The 23,969-nt window shown below is 40.3% G+C and overlaps 1 protein-coding gene and 1 pseudogene across 2 annotated transcripts in view; one reads left to right on the top strand and one right to left on the bottom strand.

The window, feature by feature from the left end:
- Positions 1-23,969, bottom strand: part of IL1RAPL1 (interleukin 1 receptor accessory protein like 1) — a 1,141,580-nt gene that overhangs the window by 1,053,419 nt on the left and 64,192 nt on the right. The window contains exon 1 of one of the 2 annotated variants that reach the window (XM_054695805.1): positions 8,260-8,856. The exons of the other annotated variant lie outside the window; for it this stretch is intronic. Coding sequence (XP_054551780.1) covers positions 8,260-8,298 — 39 coding nt within the window. The 5' untranslated portion in view covers positions 8,299-8,856. Of the gene's footprint in view, positions 1-8,259; positions 8,857-23,969 lie in introns of those variants that run through there. 2 annotated transcript variants of the gene reach the window in all.
- Positions 20,360-23,969, top strand: part of LOC119245724 (L-lactate dehydrogenase A chain-like) — a 128,809-nt pseudogene continuing 125,199 nt past the window's right edge.

Genomic DNA, 23,969 nt, shown 5'->3' on the forward strand with positions numbered 1-23,969 from the left:
TGGGCCTCCCTGGTGGCGCAGCGGTTGAGCGCTGGGTTATGAAGCTGCCCGCAGTCTCTGCGGTGCCGGTTTCATCCCCGGCCACTAGGCGAGGGTCCCACATGGTGCTCAGACCTCTCCTGCAGCCCGCTCTCCCCTCAGCAGTGTACTTCATCAGTCTGCATGTTCTGCTTCCCGCTCTGGCTCTGGTGAATTCTCTCACCCTCCCGCGCTTCTGACTGTACCCAGTGCTTGTATAAATAAATAAATAAATCTTAAAAAAAAAAGCAGGTGAAACTGGAGTTAAGCGTCAGTGGTGAGCTCTGCTGTGAAAGGCAGGGGAAGGAAGAGAAGAGGAACTGGGTTCCCCCAGCATCACTGCTCCCAGTAGGTGACCACTAAATATCTGTTAGAGCAAAACATTTCAAGAGGAAAGCGATCAGACCCCTTCACCTTTTATCTTTTCATTCCCTCATTTAGTAGCTTTTAACTGGGCGATCAATAAAGTTATGCCTCTCACGGTAACAACACTCCCTTTTTTATCATGTTTAGCAGTCGTATAAAAAATCATCCTAATTTCATTTTTTTTAACATTCCCTCCTTGCTTCACTAGGTAAAACACAAGGGAATGTGTCTGGTTTACCAAGTTCAATTATAAGGTCTGAGGGATAAACTCAGTATCGTGAACATTTAAAAGTGTAATTTGTCTTTGGAACTGTTCTTAATACCATCATACCCATACTGCTACAAATGTGGAGATTTAAGCCCATGGAGATTATGCTCTGTGCAGGCACAAAAGCACTATTGAATGTAAATTATTTTCAGTAAGAAAAAAGGGCTATAATTTTTCTTAGTTATAACAGAACATGTCAGAAGACGAAAATAGAGAGAAGCTAATCAAATTGCTTACAATTCTCATCCTGAGAAAGGTGAATCAATTTAACACTATGGTCTGAATACTATAAAACTCGTTTAGGAAAGAATTGGAAAATAAATAAATACCACTGCAGACCTACTGGTTTCAATCATATTCCATATTAAATTGGCTAGGCAGAGGAAACAGTTCAGTCTCTTTCACTAAAAAAGGCCCTATGTTAAGGATCTGCAGGATGGACTCAGATGCTGATCTAGTACTTGTGTCACAGGGCAGGGTGAGGGCTACCCCAGGACCCCCAAATCTGCATACTCTAAATGGGTTTTGCCATCTGTTGCATCAAAACAAAACATGATGTAGTGCGTGAAACCTTCAGTGGAAAAGAACTTTAATATAATTAGTGTGCAATAAAGAGAAGAGAAGAGAAGAGAAGAGAAGAGAAGAGAAGAGAAGAGAAGAGAAGAGAAGAGAAGAGAAGAGACGAGAAGAGAAGAGAATATAGTTGAAATAGTTTCCCCATGAAGCATGCAAAATTACCCATCCCCTTGTGGGTAAAAGCCCAGCCAAACAGGGTTGGCTCAAACCAGGGCCACTGAGGCCCAAAAACTTGCCACAAGTCTAAAGCACCCTCTAGTGGTGAACCACAGGAAAGGGGTAGAAAGGGCCAGGCAAGCTTGGAAGGAAAAGAACGAAATCAAAAGCCAGGTCAAAATAAAGGCTGCCACTGCCAGCCTCCCCTTGAGTCTCACCCACATCGCTGTTTCTTTCAAGTGTCTCCTTCCATGCCCAAGTCCAAGACTGAGAAGCCAGCGCAGCTTCTTCACATGCCTCCGCACTCCACATGCCTCCTCCAAGTCGTCTTGAACTTCTTCCTTCCTTCTCCAAGTCTTCTCGAGCTTCTCCTGCCTGCCCAGCTACCCTTCCTCAGCAAGGGATAGGGAACCCGGAACCCACCCCCCGACCCGCCCTTTCCCTGGGGATTACCCTATGATAGTGGCATAGTAAGTTACCGGACAGAGATTTTTAACTTCTCTGGCCAACCTCAGTGTCTTTTTTTTTTATTATTATTATTTATTTAATTGTTTGTTTGTTTGTTTTGTTTATACAAGCACTGGGTACAGTCAGAAGCGCGGGAGGGTGAGAGAATTCACCAGAGCCAGAGCAGGGAGCAGAGCAGGCAGATGGACCGAGGTACACTGCTGAGGGGAGCAGCGGGCAGCAGGAGAGGTCTGCGCGCCATGTGGGACCCTCCTCCGGTGGCCGGGGAGCAGCCGGGGATCGAACCGGCGCCGCAGAGGCCGCGGGCAGCTTCGCAACCCAGTGCTCAACCGCTGCGCCACCGGGGAGGCCCCAACCTCAGTGTCTTTGCTGAACAGATGCATTAAGCATCTGCAGATTATTCACACAGGTTCCCCTCTTCAATAAATTTAACCTGCACAGTGGTTCTGAATGATTCTTATTACCCTGCTGCCCAGCTAGACTGGAAATCCTGATTTCTTTGTCATCATAGTTTCTTGGTACATAACACAGACATCTGGGGAAACTATTTTTTTTTTTTTTTGTGGGACCCTCACCGGCAGCCAGGAAACGAACCGGCGCTGCAGAGGCTGTGGGCAGCCTCACAGCCCAGTGCTCAACCACTGTGTCACCAGGGGAGGCCCAAACTAATAATTTTTTTTAAAGATTTAAAAAGCCGGGAACAGAACAGGCAGACTGACGAAATACACTGCTGAGGGGAGCAGCAGGCAAGACAGGAGAGGTCTGCAGCGCCATGTGGAACCCTCGCTGGCCGGCCAGGATCGAATCAGCGTTGCAGAAGCTGCGGACAGCCCCACAGCGCTGTGTTCAACCGCCCATACCACCAGGGGAGGCCTGGAACTAATAATTTTAATGTTGTTTGCTAAGTAACACGTGAATGTGGGACCACCAGCTTTTCACAAGAGAAAGATTGCAAAGGACAAAATGTATTATTGAATGCAATTAGCAGTATGATTTTCTCTATTTAATCTGCTTACATCCTTTTGTCTAGCAAGTGTGTTGGAAGAAATTTTATAAATTTCATTCGGGTTAGATAAAATGTATAGCTAGGTTTCTCCATTTAGCAGTGAGCAAGTAGGTAGAGCCCTGAGATTAAATTTCCCCTAAAATCCCAATGCCCAACTTGAAATGAGCATGTCCCTCTGTCCCTTTGATTTACTTAATGACTTTTCTGGATTTTAAAAGCACTTCCTAAAAAAAATAAAAGTAAAAATAAAAATAAAAGCACTTCCTTCTGAAGAACTTCAAGGAAAAAAAAAAAAAAAAAACAACTACAGTTCATGAGCAATCGACCCAGTGTGGGCATTTCAGGTGACTAAAGACTGAAACTTCAGAAGAATTTCATTCTACTTAATCCGTGCCATTAGCTGGAACTGTGGCCAGACAGATGTGCCTACTATCTTTACAGATATGCCCCTTAAATGCGCACATGGAGAAATCTAACTTCGGTCATTTCCTTCTTCTCAGTATTACAAGTTGGTATAATGACTTGAATCCTCTCAGTGTATCACTGCCAATTAGGCTATACAATGTAACTCATCTTTTAATGTTTTCAATTTTTATAAAAATCAGCATATAGAGCTATTTACTGTAAGGAAGTTTTTGTGATTATTACATATGTTTTTTTTAAAGATTTATTTATTCATGCATACAAGAACTGGGGTACAGGCCAGAAGTATGGGGGTAAAAAGATTCACCAGAGATGAAGTGGGGAGCAGAACAGGCAGACTGAGTGAAATACACTGCTGAGGGGAGCAGTGGGCAAGACAGGAGAGGTCTGCCACGCCATGCGGGTAGCTCCCTGGCCGGGGATCAAACTCGCGCTGCAGTGGCTGCAGACACCTTCATAGGCTGTGTCTTAACCCACCCCCACCCCACCTCCTCACCACCAGGGAGGCCTTACATATGTTTTTGGTTAAAGGCAATAAAGCTTTGAGAGTTGAAGTGAGTTTTTCAAGTGTATATTCTGAGAGGGTGGTAGAGCTGTGGGTAGTTTTGTTACTGCGATGTCAACCCCTGTTCTGAGTTCACTACACTGTCCAAAATAAATATTAGTGTCCAAACAAACTTGTAACCAAAAATTACAGGTACAGATTAGGGACGGAATCCATCTTTTCTCAATAGAACAGATAAGGCTGGCTTTTTTCTTCTTAGCTTTATTTTCAGCCAAATATCCTCTATTTTCCCCAAGTTTTCAGCCTTAAATCTGAACTCCAAGTCTGTTGTAGCTGAGTAGTTTCGGGTAAGAGAAGAAATTTCTCCCTACTCATCCGGGTTCTTCTTGGACTGGTCAAATAATCAAATTAACATCAGATGTATTAGAAGGAAAAATGGCCAAATTTAATTACATAGGCACAGGAAATAAACACAAGGTTAGTGAGGAATAATCGGAGTATATATCCTGAGCTATGAAATGGAACAAGAACTTGGGTTGGGGTTTCAAGGACGGAGGAGGGTGACTTTTATGGCCAAGACCAGATGGTCTGTAATTAGGTGTTTTCCCTGCCATATAGATAGAGCTCTCAAAGAGAAAGGTTATTTCTGGTAAAAAAAAAAAAAAAAAAAAAAAAAAAAAAAAAAAAAAAAACTAATTCTGGGTTATACCCCTAATTTTTATTCGTCTAAGTAATTGAGACTGTTGAAAGCTTGTGATCCTGCAGAATCTAACTGACCTCAGCTGGAAATAATCCACATACTGAAGTGACATATCTTAAGATCTTTTCTAGACATCTTGGGGAGACCTATCCCTCACTATCCAGACAAAATTCCAAGGCTCTGGCTGAAACTGATGGATCACCATAGTATTTATTGGGCCTTGAAGTGAAACAGAATATGCCACTCCAAATATGCCTCTTTGGCAGAAGGATAATTTTGAGTTGGTTATTTTCAAGAAACATCAGACACAGGAGAACACTCTGAAAATAGAGACGTTACCCTTTTGTTAGGGGAATTTACATTTATGAAGAAAATTTTCATCCATACGGGCATGTCCCTCTGTAGGGTAAGGTAAAAGTATCAGATTTTCTGCCCTCCCGCCATCAGGATAGATGACGGAACCCTGCAGTCCTGAATGCATGCCTGATGGGGGGCACCTGGAATAGGGTGTGGGCATATGTAGATGGGAATTCACCTGTGTTAAGACTGGGCTTTTAAGGGCTGTGTCACAGAGACGCCAGCAGAAGCCCAGAAGCAGAACCACAAGAGAGCAGAGCAGCAGAGACCACCAGAAAAGGCCAGAGAGCCCAGACAGAGTGAAGACTTGCTGGGGGCTGGGAGGCCTGCCAGCATCCCGGCCCCCCAGCAACCCCTGCCTGCTGTGTACCTGGTAAATCCCAATAAAAGCCTGCAAAAGCCACTGAGGGCTCCAGGACTCTCTACTCCTTTACCCCGTCTGCATAGAATCAAAGAAAACCTGCTCTGTGGCCCATCCTGCCATTACACCCTCTCTGTAGCAGAAAAAGGAAGATAAAAATATTTTGTGCAAACTCCTATCAATGGAGAAGGCTAAAACTTAAATCTTCATCACAATCGTGTCATTGTTTATTGTGCTTTGCCTGATAACCTGTAACTAGCTCCTCCCACCAAAACCCCAACATCTTCATTTGTCTATAGCTGGAGATGGTATTTGGGGTGGAAGTTTGGGCCATTTCAGGGAGTTACTTAGTTTTCCTGGGTATCTACCATGCATATAGGAGGCACACACGTTACTAAACTTCTGCTTGTTTTTCTTATTCATCTGTCTTATTACATGGGGGTATCAGTCAAGAACCTAGAAGGGCAAAAGAGAAATTATTTCTTCTCCCTTAAAGCCTCTTCAAGGCACCAGAGACTGTATAAGACTCTGGGATATATTGTAGGAAGATTAAGAAGCTTTTCTTGCTTTTAAGAATAGGATGATCAATTGCCCTGGTTTGCCTGAGACAGTCCCAATTTTAGCAGTGAAAGTCCTGCTCCCAGGGAAATCCCTTAGGTTTGGACAAATAGGGGTGGTTGGTACACTACTTCCAGGGAGTTTTTTATCTAGATCACACACACAAATATGAAACTAGATAGCACCAAAATGTTTAATGGCGACATACTAAAAATAAAATGGAAAAACATAAGAGATCTCCTACATGTGCCTGGGAAACATTTTTAAATTTCCATGTGATCAATATTAGTACAAGTCTCTTAAGATCATGCCTTTTCTAGCCTCAATAGTGTCTCTGCACTCACTTTTTAATTTCCCACACTGCAATTCACATTGTTCTTCACTCTATCCTTTAACTTTGGGGGCTACAGTTTTACTTATGTTCTCTACCTGCAACCATCCCCCGCTTTCCTCCTCCAGCTATCCTTAATTCTAACATGTCATATTCGCCATTATTTCTAAGTTTCTTGGCCAGCACACTTTAACAGAGGAGAGGCCTGGAATAAAGTAGCACTTAAGACAGTTTGTTGAATGAATGACTCAGCGTTTTGAATATCCATATTTATCTAAAACACAGATAAAGTATGTTGGACACAGTCCATCTTCATTCTACACAAGACAGGGGCAATTTTTATGAGAGTTTCCTGATTGTCAAGTATGTGTCAAGCACTTAAGTTTCCTCACTTAATCCTCTTAGCCACTGTGAGAGAATGAATATTATGATTATCCTCATTTTATAAAAATTCAAAACAGGCGAGAATGGTGTAACATAAAGAAATTCAGTTCCAGGTCTGTTTTAAGACACATCTCATGACTATACCAGCTGGCCCTCAGTATATGAAAACCTTAGTAACTGGAGGATATCATGATAGGCAATAACTAGTTTCTTTCAAAGCAAGCATTTGCCAACACTGACCTTCAACTAGAAGAAACACGCTACCCCACTAGAGACAGACATGACTAAGTGGGATCTAGGATCAGGAATTTATGACATTAAGTCAATCGTCCAAGACACAGTTATTGACTACAGCTGTAGGCAATTCATATCCATAGCTGGGACCATCACAACACTCAATTAGAAAACAGCCCTTTGGGAAACCCAGTCTGGAATCCATAGCACCACCAAAGAACAGAAAGAACAGCTAGGTGGAGTCTTTAGGAACTTCTGCAACTGCCATCCCAAATAAATATGCAACTTGAGTAAAAATAGCGATAGCAATGCAAATACAGTTTCAAAGCAAGTTGCTTCCCTCCCCTCCTCCATACAAACAGCTCCCTAAGCACCATCTTGTAGAATTCCTACAAAGGAATTCTAACTGCTTAAAGTTAAAGAATATCAACCACCGAGAGAGAGAAGGAGTCAAATCTGCAATCACCAGAAAGTTCAGAACCATACATGTGGGAGAAGCAGAAACGGATGGCGTTACTAGCAAGAAGGAAACAAGACTCGCTCTCAGTAACAAGAAAGGGGCAGGAGGCCCACATGAAGCAGGCAGCTCAGGATGAGAACCTGAGTAAAAGACATAGAGGAGGGACATAGCCGCCAATGTTATCCATGTATTGTTCTTGGACAAGAAGTTTTGCTTTAGAGTTTAGTGCAAATCCACGAAACAGAAGATTTATACTCAATATTCAGGCAGACCCAGTTTGTGACCTATTTTACAAAGATTACTTTACAGGGTAACAGTATTGTAAATCTAGGTAAGAAGTTAATTAGTCACCATAACTATTTTGGGTAGTAAACACTATATATTTCCCAGATGTGTTTTGAAAGGTAATTCAGTAGGTACCATTGCCCAAGAATAATCCCAGTCACTTGCCTGGAATTTTTTTTAAAAACGACCAACTTAAAAATAGGTACCCATTTCTTACATAGAAATGATTTTAAGTGAATTGAAAATTATGTCTAAAGTAGACTAGACATATCATTAGAAGTAATATCTCTGTACTACAATAAAACGTCCTAATTCAAAATGCAAAGTGTTAATATATTGCACACTTAGAAAACCACTGCCAGATAAATAGTCGTACTAGTAAAATTTAGCCATATATATATATATATACATATATATATATATACTGGATTAAATCTTTCTCTTGAAAAGGCATATTGGCTAGAGAAAATCACAAACACACGCGCTCAAACATCAATTAGCAATGTTTTACGGTTACATAGTAAGCTCAAGCCAGGTGACAGCAAACATGAATCAAAGTGTTGCATCGCAGAAAGTTCTCATTCAAAACAGCAGATTTTTCAACTGAGCTTTTTAAAAACAAACCAAAAGACCAAAAGAAAAACACTTAAAATTCTAACTAGGAAGGTTTTATGTGCGTCATCATTCATACTTTGCTCTCCTTGCTACAGAATACATTCAGTTTGCAAAACAACAAAACATTTCATTTTAAAACCACCCTCCAATACACTTTGTTTTGTACTTTCGAGGTACTGGTTAAATACCTTTTTAGAAATGCAATGCCTCTCTCTTCTTCGCTGCATTTTCTTTTTGGGTGTCCTCTTTGACAGTCTTATAGAATCCAGGAAAACATTTTCGACTTCCCCATATCCACATTCTACTGACCGGACTGTTAAATGTGATTTCCATTATTAGCACAATTCGCAAACAGGTGCGGACCGTTCTTGTCTGCAATTACAAAATGCATGCGTGCAAGGACTGGGCTTCTTGGGTGTCATTTTACAGAACTTTGCAATGGGTGTCCTGCCGCACAGAGGAAGCCATTCTTGTATGCAGGGAGCCTTCCAACGCCTGGGGCGCCAGAACCCAGAGGGCAGCAGGAAGATAGGCTCTCAGCCCCAAGCAGGACTAACCTTCCCCACCATCCCCGAGAATCGCCCAAGGTGGAGAGCGTGGCAGAGCGTGTGCTGCGTGATCCTACCGAGTCTGCGTGTTCCTGCATGGACCGACGTGATCCTGCGTAGGCATGCGTGATCCTGCTCAGACCGAGTGCTTCTGCGTGGTTCTGCATGATCTTGCATACGCGGAACACCTGGAGATGCAGGCTGGTCCCAAGGGCGGCCCCTGGTATGTCCATCTTTTCACGTTCCCACCCACTTTTGTGTCACGTGGGGATATGAAAATAATTGTGTTAGTCGCTAACCTTAGGAAGTGCGCTTTTGAAAATGCTTTTGTTTGCTTGCATTGAATCACTTATAAATAAGGATACCACTTCAGTATGTAACGATGCACGGACTCCCCGTTTAATTTGTATTTCAGATAATAAAAGAGTAATTTGGTTAGTATTAGACTACTCCATGTAATATTTGAAGCTTACTGATCTTACAAAGACAGCTCCATTAAAAAGGGGAGGCACCATGTTCTTGGCCTCACTAAATTAGAGCCGGAGCTTAGGGGCAGGTGAAGCTATTTAACGGGAAAGGCAGCCGAGAGAGAGTAAAAAAAAAATGGAGGCCTGTGCTTTCTGCAGCCCACACGCACCCTGGTGCTGCTGGGAAGGAGACAAGGAAGGAGACGCCAGAGGAGACACAGGTAGAAGCACTTGGAAGAGATGCGTGGGGAGGCTGACAATGGCAGCCACGCTGTTGATGTGGTATCTCCTTTTGTGCCAGCTTTCTGGGACCTGCTTTAGAACCCCTTTCATAGGGTTCCCTGCCAGAAGGAGCCTTAGACTTGTGGCAAGCTTTCAGGCCTTAGCAGGCCTCACTTGAGACAAATCCTCTTTGGCTGGACATTTACCCAGGAGGGGATGGGTAATTTGGGTTTTTTCATTGGAGAATTCCTTATCTTCTCTGTGCACATTAATCCTATTAAAGACTTTTCTGCTTTGCCTTTTGTGCCCTCAGATGGCCAGAGCCCTTTCGAGCTTGCAAGTTTGGGGGTCCCGAGCTACCCCTTGGTCTGCGCTAACACTTATACTAAAAATAATCATTTACTTTTCATCTTGGCATCCTGTAATTGTCCCAGTAAGGCTCTTGTTGAAAAGTATGGCTATTGGGGCCTCCCTAGTGGGGCAAGAGATTAAGACACTGCACTATGAAGCTACCCACAGCCACTACAGCATGAGTTCGATCCCCAGCCAGTGAGGTGAAACACATGGCGCAGCCGACCTCTCCTGACTCGCCTGTTGCTCCCCTCAGCAGTGTATTTCAGTCGATCTGCCTCTTCTGCTCCCCACTCTGTCTCTGGTAAATCCTTTCACCCCCTGAATCTCTGGCCTACACCCCAGTTCTTGTATGCATAAATAAATAAATATTTAAGGAAAAAAAGAAAAGAAAATATGGTGATTATAACTAGAAAGTCCTCTTGGAAATAGTGTATCAGTGTCTTGGCTGACTGCACTACCTTGCAGTGGTCTGATTGTCAGTGACCCAGGCCCAGCCACAAGACTGCATTTGTAGTCGAGACTTGTGCAGAAAGGTAATATACCTGTGCTTTTCCAGAGTATATGCATGGTTTGTAAAGTGTATTCTAATTAATGTTTAACCATGGCTGGTTCAGGGGATCAAACAGACACTTTGTCCCTCACATAAATATCTCCCTCTAAAAATCGAATGGAAATAAGTAAATATTTATGCTGTATACATACACCTACATAAATAAGACCATCTGAAGACCTAATTTAGAATCTAACAAGCAGTCTGCAGCTCTGCTCTTCCCTTGAACACAGGAGGCCCCTAAGAGTTGCCTCGTTCACTTTCCAGCAGCTACAACTTTGTGTCATGGCAACAGGTCTGACAAGTGCAGTTCTCTTGAGTTCTGAGCCCAACTTCGTTTATCTTCCCTGCTCAGTACTGAGTCAGGGTGGAGCACAGCTTACAGGTGATATGTGTGTCTGAGGGAGAAGAAGGTTTTGAGACAGAACAATACACAGTTGTGGGTGGACTCCACAGAAAAGGGTAGGAAGGCCAAGAGAAGGCAAAAGACAGACACTACTATTATTCCTACTTAGAAGAGTAAGCCTCAGGAATAACTGAACATAGTCAGCAATATGGAATCACCTTAGGGGAGATCAAAAAGGAAATGCAGTAAAGCTGAAAGAGACATGTAACCACATGGCATCAATGCAAGCCAAGGATGGTTAGACAGAAATAGCCCCCTGTAGATATTTTTGACAGTCACTCCAAATAAAATCCTATTCTCTGAATCCACAATGCAGTCTTTACTCTCATCATATTTTCCCAAATCGCAGTACTCACACAGATATAAATATAGAAGTTGAAAGTGTTTTTCCTACATGTTTAAAAATGTTAAAAGATACATTTTTAGATGCATGGCAGTTCAACTCAAAGCACAACTGAACTGGGGGGACAGGGACAATGCAAAAATCAAGTTGTCCCCTATGGATTTCTAGTTGGGTTTTAAAAGTTAGTTACATTTCAATGCATTTGATTTATTTTCTTTTCTGTTTGTATGGAAGAAACAGAAAAGATGACTATAATTATGTATGCAACGATTAGGCGTTTAATATGCAATAAGATATTTGCTAGGAAGTATGTCTACGGTTAGAACAGAGAACAGGCTCCAGGGTTATGTCAAGCTGCAAAGTGATATGTATGCGAATGAATTCTCAGGCTCATTAATCATTTTTATACTTGAAGTGCTAAACTGCTAATGTTACACTGAGAGTGAAAATGAAGTAATTAAGGAGTTTAATAGCTACAGTCTTTTGAGGAGAAAACAAGTTGATAATGCTTCTTTTAATATGTTACATAAATTGGATTTTTTTTGTTAAATTACAAAAACCAGGTTCATCTATTGTGCAACTGGAATGACACACATCACTTGATTATATTTGTATATAAAGTCAATAGGTGGCTGTATGAAGGCAGTTCACTAACCCATTTCATTTACAAGAGGAAGTCTGTGTTACCAAGAGCACAAACACACCTATCAGGTTCCCTTGTTTTTCCTTTTGATGTTCTAAAGCATACTCCTCGCACCATATGTGGCAAAGAGCCAGATTTTGTTCCTTTGTTCCCAATTCATCACAGATAAATTCTTTTATTAAAAAAAAACAGTGCCAGTTACATGGAAAATGAAGCAAAAAGATGCACAAAACACTAGCCCTTTTTCAAATTACTAGATTCAACACATAAAACATTCTTCAGTCCCATTTCATAAAAGGTTCTAATGGCCTGGTTACCCCACAGACCTGAGATCATATAGCACTCCCCCCACCGCAGCCACATCTGGACACCTCACTCTACCAGCTCAGGTGAGGGTGGCATGCTCCAATGGCTGGCAGAGTAGGACTGTTCACTTGTCTGGGTAGGAAAAAGAACCACTCCTCAATAAACAGGTCTGCTAGGTTCCTTTCATTGGAATTTGCCTCTTTCTTTAGTAATGCTAAATACAGGTTTGCCTGTCCTTTCTCCTTCCCTTCCATTCTTCTTTCTTACCATTTTAGAGGTATTTTCCTGACCTTGACCTTGGTGATGGTGAGAAAATGTGTTTGATTTTGGACACTCTTACTTTCTGAGTATGAGATGGCAATCCAGCAACTCAATTCTGCTATATTTCTCACCTACAAAATGGCAATAATAGTATCCTTCCTCCAGTATGAAGGTCATTCTAAAATTAGATAAAATGGCATGATTAATGCTCAGCAAGTGCTGCTCACTTCCTCAATCCCTTCCTTGCCTGTTTTTTTTTTTTTTTTTTTTTTTAGGCATCTATTAAAGCTGCGATGTTAGATATTTAAGTTAACATATATAGTGGCAGTTATGCTTGTAGCATATAAACGTCTCTTATCAGACAATTAGCTAAACAAATTAAATAAAGTCAATCATTCAACCAACAAACCAGATTAACAAACAACAAACACAACTGCATCTTTTTTTTCCTTGCCTAGTAACTTTAATCCTCTACAATAGATTAAGCCAGCCAGAATCTGGTAATCAAACTCACACCTATTCCAATCCCAAATGTCATCAACTCTATACATTATTCCCCCCAAATGGTACCCACATCCATTTCTTCAAGTTTGCCCCCTTGCCTCTACTTCAATTCCTTTCTGAAGTTCTGAAATCCCATGCAGTCAATCATCCTCAGCATTGCTATCAGAAGACTGAAATAAAAACCTCCCCAAGTCAATCTCCTGCATGAAACCTTCCCCACAAGCTCATTCACTGTGATGTAGGGCAAAAGCTTAGAAGCCTAACATTTGGTCTGATAAGGCTCCACAGTTCTTAAATAGTTAAATGCTTTCAAAGCTAGTTGGAAAATAAAAGCTTCTGTACACCCAGGCTATACAGGCCATACCCAAGACATATCCAGAGACCCGGCCACCATCCAGCATCTAAACAGTTAACACTTGGTAGAGCACAGAGACCTTCTATCCTCCAACAGAGCCTTCCTGATAGGTGGCAACCCTGCATTACCAGTTGGAGAATAGGCTTAATGTCTTTCCTGCTTACATGTTCTTCACTATTTAGCCTGGGCTTACTTTTCCCTTTTCCAAGCAGGAAAAGTAGTGTACAGTCCCTTTCCCTCTTTTTTTTTTTAAAGATTTATTTTATTTATGGGCTTCCCTGGTGGTGCAAGGGGTTAAGATGCAACCTATGTCCACAGCCATTGCAGCATGAGTTCAATCCCTGGCCAGGGAGCTACCCACATGGCACAGCAGACCTCTCCTGACTCGCCTGTTGCTCCCCTCAGCAGTGTACTTTGGTTAATCTGCCTGTTCTGCTCCCCACTCTGTCTCTGGTGAATCCCAGGGCACAGACCAGAAGTGCAGGGGGTGAGAGGATTCACCAGAGACAGAGTGGGGAACAGAACAGGCAGATCTGCTGAAACACACTGCTGAGGAGAGCAGTGGGCATGACAGGAAAGGTCTGCTGCACCATGTGGGTATCTCCCTGGCTGGCCAGGGATTGAACTCATGTTGCAGAGGCTGCGGTTAGCTTCATAGTACTGTGCTTAACCCCTTCCACCGCCAGGGAAGCCCCCCCCTTCCCTTTTACTAGGCAAATGTTACACTAACGCAGGGCCAAGTATGCAGCGCAATTATTTTTTCTCCATTGGCTGGAACAAATTTTCTTTATTTGGGTTTGGTTCTAGTTTAAATATTTTGTTCCATTGGTCTGATTATTATTACATCGATACTACATCATTTTGTTTTCTTTGCAACACCATTAACCTATACCATAAGTAGAAATTTCAAGATTAGGTCATGCTTGTCACTCACCACACTCAGAAGGGCACAGGGCACAGGTATAGTAACAGATGGAACATTATAGAATGTTCTCTGATCATCAGAGTGTTTTATTCTAAGTGCAATGGGTAACATGTGAATTGGTTTTCTTTATTATTTACTCATATTCCATTTTGCATGTGGTATTAACACATAGAATTAATCCTTTTATATCCCATCTCTTTAAATCAGCTCCTCTGTCCTAGGAGCCAGTGCTTTTATGTATAAACAGAATATTACGTTCACAAAAACCTGGCCTTTTCAAAAGATTTTTTTACTGCAGTTAATTTAGTACAAAATATATATATATATATATATATATATATATATATATATATATAAGGCTTCTCAGTGATCCTCTTAATTTCAAGCCTGTGTAACACAATAAATCCTCATGATGCAAAAATATTTGGAATTAAGCTCAACTTCAATCAGCATTTTCTTGTCAATGTGCATGTATATGAACTTCCATATGATTAGCTGGACTTTGTCATAGAAATGCCAATTTTCTGTTTACTTTTGAATGGCATATTAGTTGCCATCAACTAAATTTTATTTTCACTTATCTATAACATTAATCTTGAATATATGGATAGCACTGTAATTAGGTAGGCTTTATCAAAGAAATGCTGATATTTTAAATTTTGTCATAAGGACAAATTTGTCTTCCTCAATTGAATTTTATTTTTATACATCAATTCTATATTTGATCTTAAGATCCAGATGACTGGTTTTCCTGTAAGAAAGTCACAGACTTAAACACAAGAAACCTAAGCCAGTCTAGACTTGGAGTTCTGTATTAATCATAGCACCTTTTTTTGGTAATATAGAGCATTTTTGGATGGAAAGAGGCCAAGGTGTACATTTAGGTCTGGCCCATCTTGGAGTTATAAATATTATTATAGCCTACTCTGCTTTCTCCCCAGCCTCCTCTTGCCAAAACTATTTTTAAATTATACTTGTAATACTTTCTTCTTTTGCTGGCCTTGCTGACTTATTCTGTGTTATCCATCCCCAGTGTGATGAATCTCTTTATATTTCTTTGTGACTTTTCTTTGATATAAGCTGGTAGTGTCTGTTGGCAGTTGACATTTGTTCAAATAGTTAGGCTCTCCCATCATATCTATTCCCTGAGAACGGTACAGATATGAAATAATCCTTTCTTAATCTCTTCATTCTCAAAGTACATGGTTCTGAAATTTCCTATTTTTTTCCTGTGCACTATGTTCTTGAATATATAGATATATATAGATATATATAGATACATATATACATGTTACTCAAGGCCCTGCCTGTCACTTTTAAAATAACAAATTTATAATAAACCAATATGAATGTGAGTATTCCATATCTAATACTTCATATCTTGTTTCACTCTTTATTTCTTTCATCTAATACAAAACTTAGCTTTTCTATTTTAGGGGCAAATCAGAGAATCTTCAGGATTAAATGTATCCTTAATATTTTTTTTTTATAAATCAAATGTATCTGCTCTAAACATTCATTATTTATACTAGGAGTGATAGGAGAAAATAGAAACAACTAGATCAACTAAACTTAACTTCAATTAAATTACTCCCCACTGCATACACACGTGTATGTAACCCCCCGTCACACACACTCACACAGACACAAGCACAACCTTCGCTACTTTGTAATAGGAGAGGTTTCAGATGCGAGGTGTTTTCCCTCATACAGATATGAAAAAGCTATGCTAAAACAATGGAAGTAGGAATATTTTCCCTCCTCTCCACCTCTCCACCATCTGAAATCCAGAGCACTGGTCCTCAAAATTATTTTTCTTCACATTGCTGAGCACCATTCAATGGGGCCCAGAAAGCTGTACTTTTTATCAAGTGTTGCAGGTCATTCTGAACTGATATACAATAATTAATTTTCTTTTTTTTTCCTATCACATTTTTTCTTTGTTTGGCTACTGAATGGTTAAATCATCTGCTGAATTGCTTGAATTGTCTTTACAAAGCTATAAAATATAAGATAAGGGCATTTTAAGAAAATACGCTTGAAGGGAATTGAGGAAAGTAAGGCAAATTTGGAAGACAGGAATTAATAATCCATTCATTCAGCAAAGGTTTCTGGAGCATCTCTTAATGTCAGGGACTTTGCTCAGAAGTGAACATACAAAAATTTTACATAATATTTTTTAGCTGTATTTTTCTGTATTGTTTTATTGACAGTAGAAATTTGACTATAAACTGAGGCTACTGGAAAGGGAAGGGTACAATGGACTATGGTAGGGGACTATGGGTGTCTTGGTGGTGGGTGTGGTGTGGTAACAACTCCTGGAGGGGGTGATCCTGTGCCTCTAAATTGCACATTTTTATCATTGAAGGAACTCACAGTCTTTCAAAAGACAGGCCTAAAATGGATAAATTATATCACAATGTTGTTGACTATAACAAAAATTTAGACTTTTTTGACCTAGTGTAAAAAAGGTGGGTAAGTTTTACCTCACACAACTCTATTTCTATGGTTCTCTTCCCCAAAGGACCTGTAATTATCAAATCTCCAGTCAGCTCTCACCCACGTGAAGACATGTGTGAACACCAACCTTTGTCTGATAGTTTAAGCTGAATCATGACCCTGAACTTCAATTTTGTAGCTCTCTTAGATTTGTTTATTCTAGTCTTACTTGTGTGCATAGAATTCTGGCACAAGCAAGGGCAGGGTTAGAGGAGTATCTCTCCAGCTGGTGGCATTTTAAATGTACATCAGATTTCTAGACTTCAAACTTGCTACCATCCTAATTCATCAGGCCAGAATACTCATACGTTTTATGCCCCCACGAGGATCAAACAGCTAATATTTACAAGCACTTGACTATATTATTAAAGAAAAAAGTCCTTGAAATTTGAATATCAAATACAGAAATGTTTATTTAATATTTCTTTAATAAGTTCCATTTGAACTTCATCTTGGCAAGATAGTTAAGTGCGTTACGCTGGGAATTTCTATCCCTTTCCCTCAATTTAATTTCTTCTCACCTGTTATCAGACTATCTGTTCAAATGTTTCTAGAGAAACTTAGGTAAGAAGTAGTGTAAGCCAAGATCACTAAATTTGAATTTCACTAGAATGGGGGGGAAATGACAAAAAGGAGCTTTCAATATGTATCTTTGTTCCAATGAAGAAATTAAGTGCAAACATCATGTACTATGAACTAATAATTAACTTCTACCTTTAGTAGTTACATAGATTCCAATGTACAAATATTACTGATTTCATTATCCATTTATTTAGCAAATATTTATTGAACAGCAAAGCCCCACACAATAGCCTAAGGAAATTCGATAAGTAAATATGGACATAGCATCTGCCCTCGTGGAATTTATCATCTGGTAGGAATGGAAGATTTTGCTAAACACATTTAAAATTGCAATTGTGACAAAAGCTAGGTACGCACCACTATGGATGAAGATTTGACTTGAGGCCTCTGGAGATGGAATGTGAAAGACAAGAAATCACTAAGCAAGAGGAGAAATTCGAGCAACTCAGGCAGAGGACAATGGTTCTGTGATGGGACTGAATGTAACAAGGATGAGAACATAAAGAAAGCCAGTGGAATCCAGAGGGGGTTAGCTGGGGGGGAGGGGGTGAGGACTGGCTCACTGGGTTAGAGGCAGGGAAAATATGAAAGTGAATAGATGAGTGGTATCTGCTTCCTGTCCCCCAGACTTCAAAGGGTAGATCCCATCTTTGACCCTTTGATGGAAATGCAAATGCGATGGGTACTATGGCAGAGCTAGAAATAGCAAAACAGGGCAGTGCAGTCAGAAGAGCAACATAGGAAAAGACTGAGTGGGCAGTGTCTGGGTTGGACATCGGAGGATGAGAATGACATTCAAGGAAAGGAAAATCAACAACATGAGGCTGAGCCAGAAGGCAGAAAATATTTGACATTGGAGCAACTGGATTACTAATTAGCTTGCTATCTTATCCTATGATTTGCTTTTCTAAATTCCTAATTTTTTTTTTCCTGTAGAGTTTTGACAAAAGCCTAATTTTATATCATGGCCATGGATATGTTTCAAAGAAATAAGGAACTGTTTTACACGATCCAGTATTAATCTTTTCTAGATTTGTGCCTGGGCTTCATCTTCAAATACAGTCTTTGTTTTCAATTTGCTTTTCAGTTATTTATTTTTTTTTTTTCTTACAAGTGTTCAGCAGTCATTGGGTCTCTGAAAGCATTCAGCCCAGTAAAATTCAATGAATTTTAAAATTCTGTTTCCCTTTCATTTCCTTTCAAATATAAAACATGCATCTGACTTTGCTGCTTATCTCTTTAATTACCTCCTTCACTCTAAGCTAATTGATAACTTGCACCCTTTAACCAACTCTTCTTACAAATGAAAGAAAACAGTTTTAGCCTTTAGATGATTCTTTCAGTTTTTCCATCACAAAATGTATTTTCAAAGCTCTGTGCACATATGCTGTAAGAGAAATATATATTTTTAATGACCTACTACAGTCACAAATGATTAGAATGTGTGTGTTTGTTGTTGTGCTTTTTGCTGCTCGGAAGCTTCAAAAAGCTTTATTTTTCAGAACGTAGAACAGGGGATATAATACTAAGAAATTTAGCATTTTTTTGTTGATGACATTACTCTAGGGTCAGTTTTTAGCTAGTTTTTCTTCTTTTCCTTCATCACATTTATAATATTATGACATGGCGCACCAAATACGTGGTGGTATTTTTACCACCTAAACTTTCTTACAGGAAGTATGATTTCCAAGTTCCACCTGCTACTCCTTTTCAAGGATTTCTTATATAAGAGTGTATGTCAGGTTAATTTATCTGGCTTCATTTCATGTAGACCAAGGTCATGAGTTTAATTTCTTTGGAGTAGATTCAGAGTTTTTAAAGGGAATTAAATTTGGTCCCAAACAGACCTGATTTTCTACCTCGACTCTTCCACCCCCATTCATACCCCACCCCTCCCCTTTCTTAGGTCACAGGAGAAAGTGTGCCTGTTCTGTCTATACCCAAGAAGGTTAGTTTTATTCTAAAACATAGTTCTCCTTATTGAGCCTTAGAAACTAAGATTAATCCAGTATTTATAGGCTTGCTTATATTTTCTCCTGGGTCAAATAAAGGTATTTAAATAGATGCCTTAATTTCTGAGCATCAGTTGCCTCATTTTAAAAGATTTTTAAAGATTTATTTATTTATTTATACAAGCAGTGGGTATAGTCAGAAGCGCAGGAAGGTGAGAGAATTCACCAAAGCCAGAGCAGGAGGCAGAACAGACAGACTGATGAAATACACTGCTGAGGGGAGCAGCGGGTGCGGCAGGAGAGGTCTGCGGGCCATGTGGCACCCTCGCCAGTGGCCGGGGATCAAACCGGTGCTGCCGAGGCTGCGGGCAGCTTCGCAACCCAGTGCTCAACTGCTGCACCACCAGGGAGACCCTTTTTTAAAAGATTTTTAAAATAAAAAGTTACCACGGGATCCTTGTGACTCCTAGGTATGTGATATCCCAAGTGCAGCATCTGGCACATGGTAATTGGTGAAGAAAGGCTAACACTTTCCTTCCTTACGCTTCGTACCTTTTTTCCTATCTATGGACCAGACAGATTACTAACATCGTAGCTTGTTGATATGATCTTGGCAAGAATCAATACAGCTCCATTTCAATTCTCCCAAATATCCCAAATAGCTTGTATATCCAAACTATATTATTATCTAAGAGGGAAAATTTTAAGAATTTATACATGTATTTGAAATGATTTCTGTGTTTAAGTCTGAAGATTTAATCTGCCTGTAAGCTTTATATGATTATAATGGAAGACATTGTAGGGTTTCTTTAATTTAAAGTATTTTATAAATGAGGATAATAACCCCTACCTTGTAGATTTATTGCTAAATATAAATAGGTTAATAAATGTAAAGTTTTTAGTACAGTGTAGTGCATAAAATTATATCCTTAATAACAGGTAATCATTATAATTTTTAAAAGAGCTTTGAGTTTATTTATTTAGGAAGTACATAAAATTATAGAGTGCTGGAACAGTTTTTTTTTTTTTTTTAAAGAAACAAAGATTGCAAGCACAAGGGACAGACACATGAAGAGACATGGGAAGAAAGAGAGAGAAAAAGTCTCCATTTTAACTCTCTAGAATAGGAACTATTCACTACTGTCTTTGCTCCATAAATGCTAAAAGACCTTAGGCAGGCCAGCTTCTGTTCTTGCTGCATTCTTCCTCTTAACCCCGAGGATGATTCATTTCAACATCCAACACATGTTTACTAAGCACGTACCACAAGACAGACATGATCAACATACAGCAGAAAGAAGAGTTACTTGTGCATTATAAAATACCATCCTAATGCAGGTTCCCGTGTGTCAGTGAGAGAGCCGGTTCTAAATGGGTAGTTGCCTAGAAGAGGAGCTTGGGTTTAATGCTCTGATTGTCAAGATGCCATTCCTGATCTGCCTCAACCATGAAATGGCAGGTCTTTCCTCGGTGCCTAGCACAGGACACAGCATAGAAAGGTACTTGGGTAAAATGTAGGCTGTAGAATAATTGATGAGTCAATCTCGTTCATGCACTTCTAAATCCCAAATCATGCTGAGAGCCCATGTTCCTCCAGCAATGCCAGAGCAGAGCCATTTATATACACAGACATATACTAAAGCCTAGTTTATCAGCTGCAAGGACTTTCTTTGGTGGTAAAAATGGAGCTGCAAAGGGCAGCCTGACCCACAGAAGACTTTATAAAAAGGAATGTGGTGTTAAAGTATGTTCTGATCTTTATAATGCTATATTGAACAACTATATTATGCTATCTTTAAAAAAAAACAAAAAACCTGCACCAAGCTTCTTTGAGCTGAACTAGAATACAAATGCAAAAACTCCTATGACACAATAAGGTTGGCACAAATGAGAAGATTGTCTCTCCTTGCGTGTATTGTCCTCTTTTACTAAATATGATATTCTTCTTTACTCAGGACTGATTTCTTATCTGGAACAAAAGCCCATTCGAGTTAGTTTACCTTTAAGATGAAGTTTGCCCACCTTCCTTTCTCCCCACCACCCCCTATGAACCACTGAACCTCAGAATCAACCGGTATAATAAGTCAACATATTGTATATATTCTTTTTTTAAGATTCATTTTATGTATGCATACAAGAACTGGGGTGTAGGCCAGAGGTGAGGGGGGGTGAGAGGATTCCCCAGAGACAGAGTGGGGAGGAGAACAGGCAGACTGACTGAAATACACTGCTGAGGGGAGCAGCGGGCGAGACAGGAGAGGTCTGCTGTGCCATGTGGGTATCTCCCTGGCCAGGGATAGAACTCAGGCCACAATGGCTGGCGATAGCTTGAAAGCACTGAGAATTAACCCCTGCACTACCAGGGAGGCCCATATTGTATATTTTCTTCTGTTTTTTTTTTTTTCCCTCTACTGAAAGAAATTCATGTCACACCAGCTGTTTCACAAAGACTGAACATTGTCACTGGTATATAAATGGTACTATTTCAATGGCCAAAACTGTATTTTCACATTTACTTGCCCCAAAGATACACTAAGTAGATCTTCCTTCTGTATGGGTGATTGTGCTCCCCCTCAGCATTGTGCTGGAAGTGAAATAAAATTAGCACTCTATAAAAAGTCACTCTGGAGAACACGAACACTAGTTGACTTCCAGGTCAGACTTCTGAAAAGAACTGAATTATATAGTATAAATAAAATGCTAATTTATTATTGATTGTTTGGGGAAGTGCATGCACAGAGAGGCTTGGTTGCTTTCCAAAATAAAGAATTCGATTAGATCCACCTTCTCTTCATCTTTTGAAATTAAGAATCTTGCAAAGAGGTTGGGCACAAGATTCTTCAATAAACTGTGTCTCCTATGAAAGGTAGGGGGGAAATGGAATCTTGCTCCTATCCAGAAGGATTTCACAGCTTAGAGGGAAGAACATAGCCTGAGAAAGAAGTAGTTTCTGGAGTCTTGCCCAATAATCACCACCCTTAGATTAGCATATCTGAGAATCTGTGGCTCCATGGATTTAAGATTCCAGATTCTAAGAATGAAAATCAAGATTTTTAATTAACTGGAAGCAATGCCTGTTTAACAAATTATTTTAATACTTTAAAATGGAACTCTAGGGGCCTCCCCGATGGCACAGTGGTTGAGTGCTGGGTTGCGAGGCTGCCCGCAGCCTCTGCAGCGCCAGATCGATCCCCGGCTGCTCCCCGGCCACCGGAGGAGGGTCCCACATGGCGCGCAGACCTCTCCTGCCGCCCGCTGCTCCCCTCAGCAGTGTACTTTGGTCCTTCTGCCTGTTCTGCTCCCCGCTCTGGCTCTGGTGAATTCTCTCACCCTCCCGCACTTCTGACTATACCCAGTGCTTGTATAAATAAATAAATAAATAAATAAATAAATAATAAAAAATAAAACTAAAAAAAAAATAAAATGGAACTCTAGATATCCCTTTAGTCAGACATAGGCACCCAAGGTATAATCATTTGACAGCTGATACATTACAAAGCGAGTGTTTGCAAATGCTCTTCTCTGGGGATTTTAAAGACTGGTCAACCAAAACCTTTCCAGCATGCTGGAATTCTGCCAGAAGCATTAAGAGAGTTTACATGGCATCTCAAACTTCCTTACAACACCTTAATTCCATCATACTAAAATACCAACAGTGCAAAGGAACCACACTCTTTTATATTACCCATTTATATATTATTGAAAAAAGAAATGTTCAACATAATAGAAAGTAGAACTACCAAGCACCACTGGGAATGAAGGTGAGGGCAGATGTCCTGATTTTAGCTTCCCAACAACACAACAGCTCAACAGTTTAGAAATAAAACCCAAGTTGAAGTTATGTGTGACCGCCAAATGCAAAAGCAAAAGGCTTGAGTATCTAGAAAACTCTTCCCCAATGGCACTCCATGTCAGAGACACATGGAGAACTTGTGATTAAAATGGCTGCCAGAACCTCCCTGGTGGCTCAAGGGGTTAAGTGCAGCACTGTGAAGCTATCCGGAGCCTCTGCAGCAAGAGTTAGATCCCCCACTGGCCAGGGAGCTACCCACATGGCTTGGTAGACCTCTCCTGACTCACCCGCTGCTCCCCTCAGCAGTGTATTTCAGTCAATCCACCTGTTCTATTCCCCACTCTGTCTCTGGTGAATTCTCTCACCCCCACACCTCTGGCCTGTACCCCAGTTCTTGTATGCATAAATAAATCTTTAAAAAATAATAAAATAAAAATAAAATGGCTACCAACTAGGGAGACACAACAACAGATGCTCTCTTGCATCTAAGTACCTTTTGGTAGAGAACAGGACACATGTGTACAGAATGTGGGGGAACTCACCCTTATGAGAATGGTACTGCTTCCCTCTGTGCCGCTGTCATTGTCCTGGAGTGACTCAATACCGGATCACTGCCAGCAAGTCCCGTTCTGCTTCCAATGATGGCATCCCTGACTAATACAGCATTTCCTGAAGTATATCCCAGAGAACACTAATGTGTTTCCAGAGATTCAAAAAATGTGTTCCCAGAGCAACAGGGGAAAAAAAGTTTCCTTGATCACACTAATGTACACTCCACCACCCTATTAGGCATTCACAATGCACAATAGCAGAGTAAAGGATCTGAGAAACCTTACAGAAAATAATTCTATTTAAATATACTTCACCAGCATTTTGCCAAAGTGTATTAAAATGGAACTAATTTTGTTCTTCCTTTGTTCTTTGTTCTTTATTTTACATTCTTTTTTCTAGACCTACACCTTTCAATGGAGGGGAAAGAAACGGAGTTAATTCTACACTCAAGGTAATTTTGTGATACTCAATAGTTTTTTTTTTTTATTTATTTAGTCAATAAATAGAAGTTGTATGCTTACTGCTCCAGGTCCTTGGATTGCTATGGTCAACACGATAGATGTGTTTGCTGCTCTCATGCAGTTTATATCAGCTGGAGACACATATAGTAAATCACTAAATTAATCTATCAACTCC

The sequence above is a fragment of the Talpa occidentalis genome, unplaced genomic scaffold (assembly GCF_014898055.3).
Source record: "Talpa occidentalis isolate TD23 unplaced genomic scaffold, MPIMG_talOcc4v2.1 talOcc4.15, whole genome shotgun sequence".
NCBI classification, from domain to species: Eukaryota; Metazoa; Chordata; class Mammalia; order Eulipotyphla; family Talpidae; genus Talpa; species Talpa occidentalis.